Here is a 15,812-nt window from a genome sequence, read left to right on the forward strand (position 1 = left end):
CACAACTTACTTTATTCTTGTTTTTCAACACTTTTATTTTCATCTCACTCCCTCTCATTAAACTCATCACTGTGTTAACCAGATTCAAGAAGAAAACCGTGCAAACTCCTCAGGAGTTATCGTTGTAATAGTCAATTTAAATAAATAAATGATATTAAATATTATTAACAACTTCAAGGTGACGACAGGCGTCGAGAGAAACGACTGATTTTCATCCAACGGTTTCTTATCAATCGAGCGCCGATCGTTTGAGCGTCTTATCAGACGCGCTCGTTTCGGGGTGTTTTCGTCCCTGGATTTGCATCAGTTGGGTGACGAAATGAATCCCTCGTCAAGCCAGAGCTACGACGAAAAAGAAATGGAGGATCGTGTTTGGGACAGGAAACCTGTGAGTGTGTGTGTGTGTGTGTGTGTGTGTGTGTGTGTGTCGCTGCTCGCACTGATAAAGCTCGTAAATTACGACAAACTCACAAAAAGTGTAACAGGATCTTTATTTCTTTACACGCCCGACGGTCGCTGCAAACATGACGACACGACCCGTCATAAAACTGACCGCTGCCGGGGGGCGCGACCGCCCTGACACAACCCTTGTGCAATACCAGGCAGGGTTTTTGAAAAAGGTTGCGTCAACTTTTTTTTAATCTAGTTTGTGTTACAGTTGTGTTGCATACGACAAAAAGAGTTCGACTCCAGTCGATGGTCCTTTTTTTTTTCAACCTTTATAAAATTAAACAAACGAGCATTGTTGCGCTGATGGCTACACTTTATTAACGGTTATTATTACTTTTGTTAACAGGTACTATTACAAACTACACTATGGGAGCAAGGATTTCATTGTGTGTTTGATTTTTAGATAAAGGTTTAAATAAAAGGTAAAGGTTTAATTCTGAAACTCCATTTTGACTCTCCAATAGCATTAGACCCCCCCATAACAGTTTGACCATCTATTTTCAGACAAACCCTTTTTGGTTTCACTGCCAGAAAACAACAAGAGTCGCACAACAAGTGTCGTCTACACAGCAACAGTCTCAGACTCGTCAATGTGATGCTAACATGCGACAGCTAGCCTTTAGCTTAACAAGCTAACAAGCTAAATGATTTCCTGTGAAGGAAACTATTGATTTATTTGAGGAAAAGACAAAAGCTAGTTAGCATTGTCGCGCTAATGGCTACATTCCACAAAGAATTCCCGAGTTGAGAATTGAAGTAAACGATTCATTGATGAGAAGAAAAGTTACACAAAATTAAGAAGATTCTTGTAAGAGTAGAGACAGTTTTTGGCAACAAAAGAGTAAAAACAATGTTGAATCAAAGAGAAATTAAAATAAAATTTATTCAATATGTGGGAATTTACAGCAGAACTAAACGTGTTTACGTATTATTTGAGCTACAGCAGGAAACGACTGAATTTCAAGTTAAAACAGGTGATTTACTTTGAAAATATCTGCTTTAAAATAACTGTTTAAAGTAGGAACCGTCAATACTGTTGGTGTTTAAGTGACGCGAGTGAAGTTTTCTGTGATTAAACTATCGTTTTGCATGTTATTCGAGGTTGTTTCTTTGGTAAAAACTGGGATGAATAAAGTTTGGATTTCGTCTCCGTCGCTGAGACTCAGTTATTTAAGAACATTTTCTGGACAGAATAAATAAAAGGTGATGATGTGAGACGTGGTCAAGTGTCGGGAGTTGAACCATCAGCTCAACACAGACCAGAGTCTGATAGAAGATCAGCAGGTAGATGTTGTTGTGAGGCACAGTGTGTGTGTGTGTGTGTGTGTGTGTGTGTGGTTGTGTGTGTGTGTTCACGTGTAAGGGGGTCTCAGCAGGAGCAGCCTCCCTGGCTCTCGGGCGGCGAGTCTCTGAGGTTCTGGTTCCTGTGGTTGGATATTAGGTTCATGTCTCCCTCCATGCTCTCGTTCATCTTCTCACAGATGACGTCCACCAGACGCTCGAACACCTGCTTGACGTTGATGTTGTCTTTGGCGCTCGCCTCGAAGAACTGGAACCCTGGAGAAGAGTAAAAAAAACATTTATTTTTAATAATTACTTTTATTTTCTGCCATGTTTTTTTTTTTTATTATTTACATTTTTTAATACTATTTTTCATTGATTATCTTTTTCCATTAAAAAAAACCTAGAGGATAAAAGTAACCAAAAAATATAATTAGAAAATGTTAAAAAAGGAACGAAAACTGAAGTGATGGTGTCAAATTAACCGTTTCTAACATTTAATTTATTGAATTTAACTCATTTAATTCAAAATCTACGTTTTCTTTATTACTGCTCAGTGTCTGGATATCGTCTGTATTTTTATTCACTTTTATAAGATTTAAAAAATTATTTTAAACACCTTCTTTATACCAACTTCCACTTATCTGGTTTTATTGTGTGTATAAAGTAAAATATAATTTAAGTTCTTATGGTTCTTGGTTTAACTTAGTTTTTTTTAGGAAAACATTGTTTGTCTGTTATATAATAAATAAAATAACGATTATTTAATAAAAAGTCTATAAGGTGCAAATAAATTGTTTTGTTGTTCTATATTTAAGTAGAAAAATAAATTGTAGATATTTCAATAAAATGATAAATAAACAATAATCCTTTCTTTCTTTCCTGAACTTTGTCCAGATCAGGAATAACATTTTAATTTAATTCAAGGCATTTAATTTCTATGAATTAATCATTTTAAATCCCACTTTAATTGAATGTCTCTTATTTTATTGTATTGTTGTATTTTTAATTATTACCCCTTTTTTTTAATATATATATTTAAAATAATTTGATTTATTTCAATATTTTCTTAAATGCAGTAAACGTTTAGTCCTTTATAAACTAACTTGATTTCTTTTCGTTTTTTTAACTTTTACGTCTCTTCTTAATTTCGGCTCAACAGCGCCCCCTGGCCGTCACAGCACGTAAACAATTCTTATCCAAGAGTGGACAGCAGGTGGCGCTCCTCACCTAAATCCTCCGCCAGCATCTGGCCGTCCTCGGTCGGGATGAGTCTGTCGTCCTCCAGGTCGCACTTGTTCCCGATCAGGATGACCTGAGCGTTGTCCCACGAGTAGGTCTTGATCTGCGTCGCCCTGAAGAAGAGGATCTGGTTCAGATGAACCTTCAAGATCTCGTGGACCATCATCTTCTCACCAGTCCTGGACGGCCTTGAACGACTCCTGGTTGGTGATGTCGTACATGAGCAGGAAGCCCATGGCTCCTCTGTAGTACGCCGTGGTGATGGTCCGGTACCGTTCCTGACCCGCCGTGTCCTGCAGGAGAAGAACTTCACTAAGAATAGTTTCAAAATATGTACAAAATAATTGATATTTCATTACAAAAGTCAAATATTTACTTCCACTAAGCTTGAATAAAGGTAAAATAAATAATTACGAAGTTATTTACGTTTTAAATATTTGTATTTGTAACAATACTTAAATAACAAACGCATAAAACATATATTAACACAAATATTCTCTTCAAAACAATCGATAAACGAAATAAAGGCACTGCTCATAAACACCACCAGGGGGAGATGTTTTTTTTTTTTTTAATTGAAAATTCGGCCTTAAAATACCTAAAATAATTATTTATTTTACAGACAAACGTGGCTTCAGAGCAATCATAATAATCATTAATATAATTTATATGAAGACAATAGAAAATACTTTTGAAAAATCTGAATAAAAAAACCAACAACAAAGTATAAACGCACAAAATTATTTGGTTTTGATTCACACATATGAAAACAACACTAAACAACTAAGTCTACAAACTCAAATCAAATCATTTTTCAGATGCAATTAACGCTCTACAACTCACTGCACACTTGTTGTACAACAATCTCTTTGTCTCACTCCCTCTCATCGAACTCATGTGAAGCCGTTTTTTCATGGATTTTGTTAATTTTCTAAAATGTCACCTATTGCTCAGGAGTTATTGTAGTGAGAAGTTTGCATGACTCCAGACTCACTTTCTTCACCTCACCCCCTCTCAGTGAACTCATCAAAGTCAGTGGTAGTCGATTAACCTTTTGGGTTAAGGAAATTATTGAGATGAAACCTTTAAGATGAGAGCGCCACCTACTGAAAATGAAGCTTAATGAAGCTTCATTAGCTACATGCTAACGGTCTCACAGAAGCTTCATGAAGCTTCATTAGCTACATGCTAACGGTCTCACAGAAGCTTCATGAAGCTTCCTTAGCTACATGCTAACAGTCTCACAGAATCTTCATGAAGTTTCGTTAGCTACATGCTAACAGTCTAACATAAGCCTAATGAAGCTTCATTAGCTACATGCTAACAGTCTCACATAAGCTTCATGAAGCTTCATTAGCTACATGTTAACAGTCTCGCAGAAGTTTCATTAGCTACATGCTAAAAGTCTCACATAAGCTTCATGAAGCTTCCTTAGCTACATGCTAACAGTCTCACAGAAGCTTCATGAAGCTTCCTTAGATACATGCTAACAGTCTCACAGAAGCTTCATGAAGCTTCATTAGTTACATGCTAACAGTCTCACAGAAGCTTCATGAAGCTTCATTTGCTACATGCTAACAGTCTTACATAAGCTTCATGAAGCTTCATTATCTACATGCTAACAGTCTCAAAGAATCTTCATGAAGTTTCGTTAGCTACATGCTAACAGTCTAACATAAGCCTAATGAAGCTTCATTAGCTACATGCTAACAGTCTCACAGAATCTTCATGAAGTTTCGTTAGCTACATGCTAACAGTCTCACAGAAGCCTAATAAAGCTTCATTAGCTACATGCTAACAGTCTTACAGAAGCTTCATTAGCTACATGCTAACAGTCTCAAAGAAGCTTCATTAGCTACATGCTCACAGTCTCACAGAAGCTTCATGAAGCTTCATTAGCTACATGCTAACCATCTCACAGAAGCTTCATTAGCTACATGCTAACAGTCTCACAGAAGCCTAACAAAGCTTCATTAGCTACATGCTAACAGAAGCTCAGAGGTCCAGTGAGACGTGACGACCAGAACAAAAGTAAACTCTCCGTTTCCTCGGTTACAAGTCGCACACTTTCCAACGTCCTGTTTGTCCGACGTTCTGGTCCGTGAGGAGGAAGGAGGGGGGGGGTGAGACGGTTGCCCAGGTAACCAGAGGCCATTAAAGGTTATGAATGTTCCATTAGAGCCAGAAGTTGCTCCGGGCAGTCGTCCCTGAAAGATCCTGCTGATGAAAGTCAACTCGCCTGAAGACACACTTATATCCACGAGAACCGAGAGAACCTGCCGTAATAATCCTCCCTGATTCAAATGAATCATCTACAAATACAACGTCAGCGTTTAATAAATATAACATTTAAATCATGATGTCGAACAACATTCAGATCCACCTGAAGGTTCAAATATGAAATAGAAATAAAAAGAATAAATAAATATATTTAAAAACATGAATTCATTTCAATGGAAATATTCTCCCGACTGTGTTGAATCTGGTCGTCATGGCAACTCAGACGCTATGTTTGACAAGTCGTCGTCACGGCTTCGACAGGTGACGTCGAGCGTGTCTGTTTGAAGTGAGTCAGGCAGTCGAAGCCATGACAGGTGATGTGATGTTTGGTCGTCATGGCGACGTCGCTCACGATGTCGGTGACTCTGCACGAGATGGACCGAGACAAGTCCCAGAATGCACTGCAACGACTGAAGCTCTGAAGGTTTAAATCTAATTTAAGCTCCTGAATATTTTCTTACAGTTATGTGTGTTCGAAGTCTAATGAACACAACATGACACAACACAACATGATACAAACACGACACAACACAACACAACATGACACAACACAACATGATACAAACACAACACATCTTAACATGATACAAACACGACACAACAAGGCACAACACAACATGACAGAAGACAAGATGACACACCACAGCACGATACAACATGAAAACACATGATACAACAAGACACAGTACGACAAAACACGATACAACACGCCACAAGATGATACACATATGACATGAAACAACACGATAGCATGATACAAGACGACAAAATGGGATACGACACACCACAACACGATACAACAAGGCACAACACGACAAAACACGATACAACAAGACGACAAAACACGATACAACACACCACAACAAGAAGCAAAATGACAAAAAACATACGATGCAAGATGATACAGAACGATACGACATGAAACATCACGACACAAGACAACACAATACAGCATGAGACAACACAAAAAAACATATAATTTTAAAGTAAATGTACTTCTGATTGTGTTACATCTGGTCGTCATGGCAACTGAAACACTTTATTTAACGGGTTGTCATCACAAATTCAACAAGTTCCGTCAAACTTGTCCGAGCCAGTCAGTCGAACTGTCGACTGCTCTGTGACGTTTGGTTGTCATGGCAACGTGTTGTCTTTGCGTCACTCATGACGTCAGTAACTCTACTCGAGCTGCTCCCACAATGCACCGCAACACAGTACAACACGACACAACATCACCTGTGACTTAGACGTCCATAAACAAATATTAATTTGTTGAACAAACAGGGTAAAACAAAAGGTTTTTATGTAGCCATTAACGCGATGATGCCTTTTAGCTCAACTCAATGTTGCTTGAGTCGCCACTGACACGACTATTGTGAGTCTGTGCTGCCAAACAACACACACAAGATAGTGTATCAGTAAAAGAAAACGCACATGTGTTGTGTTGGTGGTATCAAGTGCGTGTGTGTAAGTTGTGCGTTTGCTTTTCATGTTTCCATGGCACACATGAATGACGGGCTGTTGTTTCCTCTGTTATCTCTGCAGAGTTGAAGGAAACCAGATCTGAGATCGTTTTGTTATGTCTGCTGCTCGTCTACTTCCTTGCCTCGAGGAAACACCTGCCTGTCAGTCAGCACCGAGGGAACACGCCCATGCACAGTCAGACCCGGAATCCTTCCCTGTGGGAACTCCGGTTGCCTCCCACAATCTTAGGCGTGAATGATTTTTCTGTCCATTTCTGTTCAAGGTGTCCCCTACCTGTCTCCCCAGGTAGCTGGGAAAGCTTAGATCCCTTAATGTGCGGCCTGAGGGCCACATGTGGCCCCCATAATCTTATCAATTATCAAGGGAATACAAGGAAGTGAATGAATGGAAGAGTGAACTACCAACTCATTATTATGGGAATACAAGTAAGTGAATGAATGGAAGAGTCAACTACCAACTCATTATTAATGGAATACAAGGAAGTGAATGAATGAAAGAGTGAACTACCAACTCATTATTAAGGGAATACAAGGAAATGAATGAATGGAAGAGTGAACTACCAACTCATTATTAAGGGAATACAAGGAAAGTGAATGAATGGAAGAGTGAACTACCAACTCATTATTGAGGGAATACAAGTAAGTGAATGAATGGAAGAGTGAACTGCCAACTCATTATTAAGGGAATACAAGGAAGTGAATGAATGGAAGAGTGAACTGCCAACTCATTATTAAGGGAATACAAGGAAGTGAATGAATGGAAGAGTGAACTACCAACTCATTATTAAGGGAATACAAGTAAGTGAATGAATGGAAGAGTGAACTATCAACTCATTATTAAGGGAATACAAGGAAGTGAATGAATGGAAGAGTGAACTACCAACTCATTATTAAGGGAATACAAGGAAGTGAATGAATGGAAGAGTAAACTACCAACTCATTATTAAGGGAATACAAGGAAGTGAATGAATGGAAGAGTGAACTATCAACTCATTATTAAGGGAATACAAGGAAGTGAATGAATGGAAGAGTGAACTACCAACTCATTATTAAGGGAATACAAGGAAGTGAATGAATGCAAGAGTGAACTACCAACTCATTATTAAGAGAATACAAGGAAGTGAATGAATGGAAGAGTGAACTACCAACTCATTATTAAGAGAATACAAGGAAGTGAATGAATGGAAGAGTGAACTACCAACTCATTATTAAGGGAATACAAGGAAGTGAATGAATGGAAGAGTGAACTACCAACTCATTATTAAGGGAATACAAGTACGAGTGAACCGACTTCCTGCTCTGGGAATACAGACTTCTGATTGGTCCATTTATAGTGTTGTGTTGATGATAGCATTAGCCGTGCTACCATTTTCTTTTTGGTGGTGGAGTCAAGACTGCAGACCCCGCTCACCTTAAATTCTAGATTTAGGTTTTGTGTCTCAGAATGAGGGTCAACGCATGAAGAAAAGTGCTGACTCATGAGTCCAGAACGGACGTCTTCCATCTTTGTGTTGAACAAAGGTGTGTGTTTGTTCCATGGCCGGTGTGCGATTGTGTGTGTTGGTTTTGGCGTGGACTCGGCTGGACCGCGACGCTCCGAGCAGAGTCTCACACTGTCGTCTCTGTGACTCATTGTGTTTGCAGAGTCAACACCGTTGTGTGCGTCCGTGAACTTCAACGTCAGCGGCCGCCGTCGACCCGGCGGCCCAGAACACCAGCTACACACACACACACCCATGTGTGTGTGTGTGTGTTAGCGGTCGACAAACTCACCCAGATCTGCAGCTTGATCCGCTTGTCGTTGCGGAACACCGTCTTGACCTTGAAGTCGATGCCGACGGTGCTGACGAAGGCGGAGGTGAAGGAGTCGTCGGCGTAGCGGAACAGGAAGGACGTCTTCCCGACGCTGCTGTTGCCGATGATGAGCAGCTTGAACATGTAGTCGAAGTTCTGGTCCGCCGCGTCCTTCTGGGACGGCTGCGTCTGGAGCCGCGAGTCGGTGGTGGACGCCATCTGAGGAGGAGGCGATGATGTCATCAGAGCGCGACGCCAAAAGATGCACAAACTCGATCAACACACAGGTGTTTCCAAATTTCGGTCCTTTTACTCAAATGACGTTTGTTCTGTGTGTGTCAGTGTCTGAGATGTGTGTCCATTTTTGTGTTATTTAATGTGTGTATATTTGTGTGTGTCCATGTGTGTAACAACGTGTGTAGGTCTGTGTTTGTGTGTGTCAGTGTCTGAGATGTGTGTCCATTTTTGTGTTCATTAATGTGACTATATTTGTGTGTGTCCATGTGTGTATCAATGTGTGGCTGTTTGTGTAGGTCTGTGTGTGTCAGTGTCTGAGACGTGTGTCCATTTTTGTGTTCATAATTTGTGAGCATATTTGTGTGTGTCCATGTGAGTATCAATGTGTGGCTGTTTGTGTAGGTCTGCGTTTTAGTGTGTCAGTGTCTGAGACGTGTGTCCATTTTTGTGTTAATTAATGTGAGCATATTTGTGTGTGTCCATGTGCGTATCAATGTGTTAGCTCTTTGTGTAGGTCTGTGGTTGTGTGTCAGTACATGTAAGTGTACATTTTTTGTCAACTTCATGTTTGGATATTTGTGTGTCTGTGTGTCCATTGTGTGCATTGGTGTGTGTGTGTCTTTGAGTGCTTGTCTGTGTGTGCGTCTCCACGTGTATCCATTCCATTTTGCTTTTTGTGTGTCTTTATGTGTGCGTATTTGTGTGCGTGTCTCTTAGTCCATGAGTGTATAGGTTTGTGTGTCTGACTGTGTGTCTTTATGTGTGCGTCAGTGTGTTAGCAAGTTAGCATTTTTTGTGTTCCTTTATGTGTAAGTATTTGTGTGAGTGTCTATATGTGCATCAGTGTGTGCCTGTTTGTGTACATCTCTGTCCATGCAGGTGTTTTTTTGTGTGTTTCTGCATGTCAGTTTGTGTTTTCTTTACGTATGTCCATGCACGTGTGTGTTTTTGTGTGTCTTAATACGTGCGTCTGTTGTGTGTATAGCTGTATTTTACTGTTTTTTTGTGTGTGTCCATCGGTGTGTGTTTTGATGCCTCTGTGTGTGCTTCTGATTGTTAGTGTGTGTCAATATGAAGTGTATACAACACAATAAGTGCTTGAGTCTATACGCATCTGTGTGTGTGTGTGTGTGTGTGCGTCCTTATCTTCATATACGCATGTGTGTGTGCGTAGTTGATTGTGTGTGTGTGTCTGATGAGGTGAGAGCAGTTCTCAGGTTACACAAGTGTCTCCCTCGATTCATCACAATCGTCTACACAAACACAGCTGATCACACTTAGGCTCCGCCCCCCCCGGGCTCTGATGAGACCCGTCGCCGTGACGACGCAGCAGGAACCAGCTGCCACTCTATGGAGCCGAACGTGTCCAGATGTCCGCTCGTGGTCAGATATCGATCGTGTTGAGACAGGAAGCAGGCGAAGGTGCGAACACAAGGGGGCGCCGTAGCGTGAGGAAGTAACACTGACCTCAAAACTGCCTTTATGGTTGTGTGTTTGTGCGTGAGAAGTTTGTTTGTGTTCAAGTGTGTTTCGCAGCAGTTGTGCGTCAGAGAACACACACACAACGATGTAAAGGTCGTCAGCACCTCCACGGGTCACATGACTCTGTGAACCGGGCTTAAGGCGCTGAAGCGAGTCACACGGGGCGACCTGGAGCCGCGACCAGAACACGAGGAAGATTAAAACGTATTCATTATAGCATGAAAACATACTTTATTATTTCATATATAATACTACCTATAAAAGTTTTTATACCCTGGTTACAAATTCAAGAGAAAATATTGGTATAACAAAACTGTATCAATATTGATTTTGTTTCCACGAACATTTTAGTTTTTGGCTTTCAAATCAAAATGTATGTTTTTTATTTTGTGTGTATAAAAGAAAATACATTGATTTTTTTTTTCGTATTCACAATTAACATGAAAATATTAACAGTATTTGTTTTGCGATATAACTAAATAATGACTGCTAGATAGCAGCAGCCATTACGTCCCCCCGCAGCTAAAGAAAGTACCAGCCGATGACTGAGGACGAGAGGATACAGTGACTCAAGCAGCTTTTAAAGCTGATGTTTGGACATATTTTGTTTTGAAAACAAATAAAAGCAGTCATGACTCAGGACGAGAGGATACAGTGAGTCCAGCAGCTATTAAAGCTGATGTTTGGACATATTTTGGGCTGAAAACAAATGAAAGCAGTCATGACTGAGGACGAGAGGATACAGTGAGTCCAGCAGTTATTAAAGCAGATGTTTGGACATATTTTGGTTTGAAAACAAATGAAAGCAGTCATGACTGAGGACGAGAGGATACAGTGAGTCCTGCAGCTTTTAAAGCTGATGTTTGGACATATTTTGGTTTGAAAACAAATGAAAGCAGTTACGACTGAGGACGAGAGGATACAGTGAGTCCAGCAGCTATTAAAGCTGATGTTTGGACATATTTTGGTTTAAAAACAAATGAAAGCAGTTACGACTGAGGACGAGAGGATACAGTGAGTCCAGCAGCTTTTAAAGCTGATTTTTGGACATATTTTGGTTTGAAAACAAATGAAAGCAGTAACGACTTTGTCAAGAGTCATGTGGTCTGTAAATACTGCAACACCAGAGTCAAGTACTCGACAATACTACACATATATACTTGTTCCTCTCTGTATCGCGATACGTAAACCCCTATTTATAATATTAAAATATATAGATTAAATGCTTTAGACTCTTTTTTTAAAACAAGAATGTAAATCGTCAAATAGAGAAAAACTAATATTTTTAATAAATAAATATACATTTCCAAGCTCAAATGAGCTGTCGGAAGGGACACTCTGGAAAGCCAAGACAGGTAAGAGGGAAAAAAATCATCCGACATCAATACGATTTGGATTTTGTTTCCTCTGGAAACTTGATTTTCTTCTTTTGTTTTTACTGTACATCTCATTTATCGATGACGACCTCACTGAAAGAATATGAGGCGCTGATCCTCATCTCTGACAAGAACACAACTTTGATGACGAGGTCATTAAACCTGCTTAAATATTTATAAAAATGTAGATTTCTCGGGATACACGGTGACGTCAGCGGCTTCAACACAAACGGAAGTGAACGACCAAGACTTTGACTCACGGTTCTGTTGTGTCAACAACTTCTAGTCCCGGGGTTCCGTGGGTCCTCGCGGGTCAATCTCCAGAACTTTTTTTCCGGCACCAGGTTCTCCGCCTGCACGCGAGCAGCAGCAGCAGCAGCAGGTCCCGGATCTGTGGGAGGTTCTGTGGTGAGTCCGCGGGTGGGAGTCCGTGCGCGTGAGAGTGGAACCAGCGACCTTATGACACTTCCACGCTGGACCGATGCTGAGGAGGAGGAGGAGGAGGAGGAGGGGCGCGCTCCCGCGGCACGTGCGCGCTCCCGCTGCAGGACGCACACGCCCTGTTAAACCAACATGGAGAGTCAACAACGAGGATTGACGGAGGAAGAAACAGGTTTATTGAGATAGATATAGATATATATATAGATATATATATCTATATCTATAGATATATATACATATACTGTATATATATATATAAATATATATTTTTTATATATATTTATATTGATCCTCAAGAGTAACATCTGTCGAGTCAATATTCGATCAATGAATCTTGATCAGAACTTTTAAAAAAGGGAACAAGTGTATCGCCGTGACGTCATACATATATATATATATATTTATAAAATAGAGAAGTTTGGGCGGAAATTAATTAACATTTAAAATGAACTTCATCATGAAGAAGAATTAATCGAAAAGTTCGAACTAAAAACAGACATTTACTCGAAAAATAAATATAATTTAACAGAACTTTTCAAAGCGACCGTTAGGGGAGAAAACAATAGAATGAAGTCCTAAAACAATCATCTTGTGTAGGTTTGTGTTGTTGTTTGAAATAGTCTTGAAAGAATCAGCAGCAGCTCAAGATGTGTCACATTTACATTGAAACCAGCTCAGCTTGATGTTCCAGAGCCAGAGTGGAGACGAATGTTGACACCTGAGGCTCAGCTCCGAGTCCCCGATGGTCGACTGACCTCCCAGTGACCACATGATTGTTCAGTGACTGGATCTACTTGCTCAGCTGCAGGCTCCCCGGGCACACGTGGAGGTCCAGGTTTCTCAAGAGGAAGACTTGCATCAGAGGAACAAGAATCGTCGTTTGTCTGGCACGTTTCTTTTGTTCTGCTGCTTCCTCATGCCTCAACATAATAAACAGTTTTGTGACTTTTGACACGAGAAGAATTTTGAGTGCATCTTAGCATGACTCGTCACTTCTGGTTTTAACTGTAAAACTTACAAAGTGGATTTACTCGTCTTTGGTCAAACACTGTTGGAGGAGACAGTAGAAGACGTAAAGAAGAATTCTTTTAAGAATTAAGTATTTGTATCACACACAGAACTATATTGAAAAATTCATTCATATCATTTCATTTACCAACAAACTTATAATTTGTTTAGAATATTTTTATTGTCGATTTAAATCAAGAGAAAAATATCTTATCATCGAGTGTTTGTCGCCCCCAGCGGGATTAGGCACAAACTACATTAAAAAGAAAAGCATGAATTATAAATGTATTTTCTTTATGTACAAACATGGTGAGCTACATTTTACTTCTTGGAACAGGATTGAAAGCGTGAGGAGCAGAAATATGTAGGTCAGTATTTGAAGGCATAAACTGTGTCACAATCATTTTTAAAAGATCCTAAAAAGGTTCTAAATGGTGGACAGGTTCAGAGCCGCATAGACCAGGTTCACCGTCGTGCAGATGAACCCGATCAGGTTGCAGAGGTTGGACAGTCCGTGGTAGCGGCCGAAGGTGCGTCGGTAACCACCGTACTTCGGGTCCCGCTCCCGGAGTTTGGCGTAGTCCTCCTTCTGGCTCTTGAGTCCGATCTGGTTTCCCAGGCCGTGTTCCGTCTCCACCGCCCTCATCTGGAACATCACCTCGGTGGACGCCGGGCCGAACCAGCGGGCGTTCAGAGCCGCCATGACCAGCGTGACGAAGTACAGGGACATCTGTGTGAGGAAGGTTTTTCGTTAAAAAAAGTGGGATGCGAGTTTTTAATCAAGTCTTTATGGTTTGTATTCATCCCAAAGTCACCGTTAGCGCTAAAGTGCACCAGCAGGAACGTTAGCTCAGAGCATATCACGTTAGCACATTAGCTCGTAGCGTAGCATTACCAAAACAAAACACGAGTGGACTAGTTTAAACAGTAAAAGTGACTCCAAACTGAACTGGTGAAAATTAAAAAGAAAATTAGCAAGAAATAAAACATAATAAACATACCTTGTGCCAGTTTATGAGGTGCTTGAAAAATATTGTTATCAATCAATCAATCCATCCTTGACGCTACTTTGTTGGTTCCAAAACTGGAACTTCTTCTAACCATTTTCCTTAAGTTCAACGCCATTAGCAACAAGTAAACCAAGGAATTTTAAAATATGTTAAAGTGTTAAAATATTAGATAAAAAATGTGGTTCTTTTCTTTGTCTTTGTTATTATTTTTGTGTTGGTATTGAAGAATCTTGGTCAGAATAATAACTTGGAAGATTTTTTTATCTTCACAAGGACCAGTTTAGACCAAAATTGCCGAACTCTGATTTAATGTTCTTAGACAACCAAATAACATCAATATTCAAAAGCACTGTATCGAATTTTTACTCACAAGCAACATGCAAATATTCACAGCGTTTGTTAATTTTTGTGTTGCAATTAAACTTCTGGCCGCTAGATGGAAGCAATCATCGCGACCTCTGTAGCTAGAGGAAGAAAGAAGTCCTGCGAGATCCCGGCAGTGACTGAGAACGAGGGGATACGGTCGACTACAGCGGTTTTTAAAGCTGATGTTTGGAAATATTTTGGCTTTCAGTTCTTTCAAAAGAAAGTTAAACTATCAACAACAAGTGAATAATACGCAAGTGTATTGAAATATATCGTATATACTGAGATAAGTGCGTCACTACAGCCCAAGTCATAATGTTATGTCTTTATATGAATATACATGAGTGTGAGGACGTGTGGCGGCGTCGGACCTGCAGACCCTCGTGTGCGTCCAGCAGCTCCCTCGGGTGATAGACGGCGTAGACGGCCAGGCTGGTGAAGCTGGCGGCCAGCAGGCAGTGGAAGTAGACGGGGAAGAGTTTACTCTGCACCAGGCCGAAGGTGTGAAGCGTCACCTGCCACACCAGAGCGAAACCTGCAACCAGCGCCAGACGTTAAGAGACGCAACAGCAACGGGCGCCGACACCAACCGACCTGCTATGAAGGAGACCCAGACCTGCATGCCCCAGGAGAAGGACAGGACCAGCAGGTGGAGGACTTTGATCAGGTCGCCCGGCGCCGACTCCGCCACCATGATGACCCACTTTCCATAGAACAAAACCAGTATAAAGTGTCAGAAGTTCAGTTTCAAGAGGTCAGTGAACGCATCATTGTGTCAATAATAAAACAATAAAAGAGTGTTTTTAGTTTGGCTGAGCGTTTCAATATATAAACGTCAATGAAAACCCACTGTTGACATGTTTTCATCTGATAAAACTCGTCATTCATTTAAAAAAGTAGTTTAATGTTTACGTTTGGAGACTAAACTAATGTGTGTGAGGACAAGATAAGATCCTCAGTGACTCCTCGTCTGCTGCTGCAGAGATAACTTATGCACCCACGCCCTAAAATGAGCAAAATAACACCGAATACACGTATAAAAAAACAGGAAATAGTTGTAATAGAATTAATGTTGTTATTAGCAGCTGTGTGAGAAGCTAACTAGCTTTAGCTTCGTAGCTGGAGTAGAGTTACACAATTTGTTTTTTTTAACAGCTTTTAACGTCCTTTTTTAAATCGTTTTCTGGATGCATTCTTTTCTCAAATGTAGAATAAACATGCACTCACCGCGTGTGATCCTCGGTTAAGTCTAAAAAAGTTGCAGAGAAAGTAGTTCAAAAATGAGACCAGAGTTCAAGCATCGCTCCACTTCCTGACGCGCACAAGCCACGCCCACTTCCCCTCACGGACCAATGACGCTC

At 40.5% G+C, this 15,812-nt stretch overlaps 2 protein-coding genes across 2 annotated transcripts; both read right to left on the reverse strand.

The window, feature by feature from the left end:
- Positions 1–472: 472 nt before the first annotated feature.
- rab3db (RAB3D, member RAS oncogene family, b) lies at positions 473–12,099 on the reverse strand. The gene is made up of 5 exons (XM_087809030.1): positions 11,887–12,099; positions 8,511–8,750; positions 3,148–3,266; positions 2,962–3,086; positions 473–2,007 (listed from the first exon to the last, which is right to left on the reverse strand). The coding sequence occupies exons 2-5, from the start codon at positions 8,748–8,750 to the stop codon at positions 1,820–1,822; spliced, it is 672 nt and encodes a 223-aa protein (XP_087665156.1). The 5' UTR covers positions 11,887–12,099; the 3' UTR covers positions 473–1,819.
- A 1,138-nt stretch (positions 12,100–13,237) lies between these two features.
- Positions 13,238–15,775, reverse strand: tmem205 (transmembrane protein 205). The gene is made up of 4 exons (XM_087809148.1): positions 15,679–15,775; positions 15,046–15,154; positions 14,823–14,986; positions 13,238–13,805 (listed from the first exon to the last, which is right to left on the reverse strand). Exons 2-4 carry the CDS (start codon positions 15,143–15,145, stop codon positions 13,503–13,505), a joined length of 567 nt encoding a protein of 188 aa, XP_087665274.1. The 5' UTR covers positions 15,146–15,154; positions 15,679–15,775; the 3' UTR covers positions 13,238–13,502.
- Between the last annotated feature and the right edge of the window lie 37 nt (positions 15,776–15,812).

This window comes from Callionymus lyra, chromosome 15 (assembly GCF_982586985.1).
Source record: "Callionymus lyra chromosome 15, fCalLyr1.hap1.1, whole genome shotgun sequence".
Classification (NCBI taxonomy): domain Eukaryota; kingdom Metazoa; phylum Chordata; class Actinopteri; order Syngnathiformes; family Callionymidae; genus Callionymus; species Callionymus lyra.

What these genes read in the sequence shown, in the direction of transcription:
- rab3db (XM_087809030.1), bottom strand. Translation starts at nt 8,750, where the DNA reads ATGGCGTCCACCACCGACTCGCGGCTCCAGACGCAGCCGTCCCAGAAG. An exon ending in TTCAAGGCCGTCCAGGACTG is followed by an intron (nt 3,087 to 3,147) that starts GTGAGAAGATGA and finishes CCTCTTCTTCAG; the next exon opens with GGCGACGCAGATCAAGACCT. An exon ending in GATGCTGGCGGAGGATTTAG is followed by an intron (nt 2,008 to 2,961) that starts GTGAGGAGCGCC and finishes ACTCTTCTCCAG; the next exon opens with GGTTCCAGTTCTTCGAGGCG.
- tmem205 (XM_087809148.1), bottom strand. Translation starts at nt 15,145, where the DNA reads ATGGTGGCGGAGTCGGCGCCGGGCGACCTGATCAAAGTCCTCCACCTG. An exon ending in CTGGGTCTCCTTCATAGCAG is followed by an intron (nt 14,987 to 15,045) that starts GTCGGTTGGTGT and finishes CGCTGGTTGCAG; the next exon opens with GTTTCGCTCTGGTGTGGCAG. An exon ending in ACGCACACGAGGGTCTGCAG is followed by an intron (nt 13,806 to 14,822) that starts GTCCGACGCCGC and finishes TTCCTCACACAG; the next exon opens with ATGTCCCTGTACTTCGTCAC.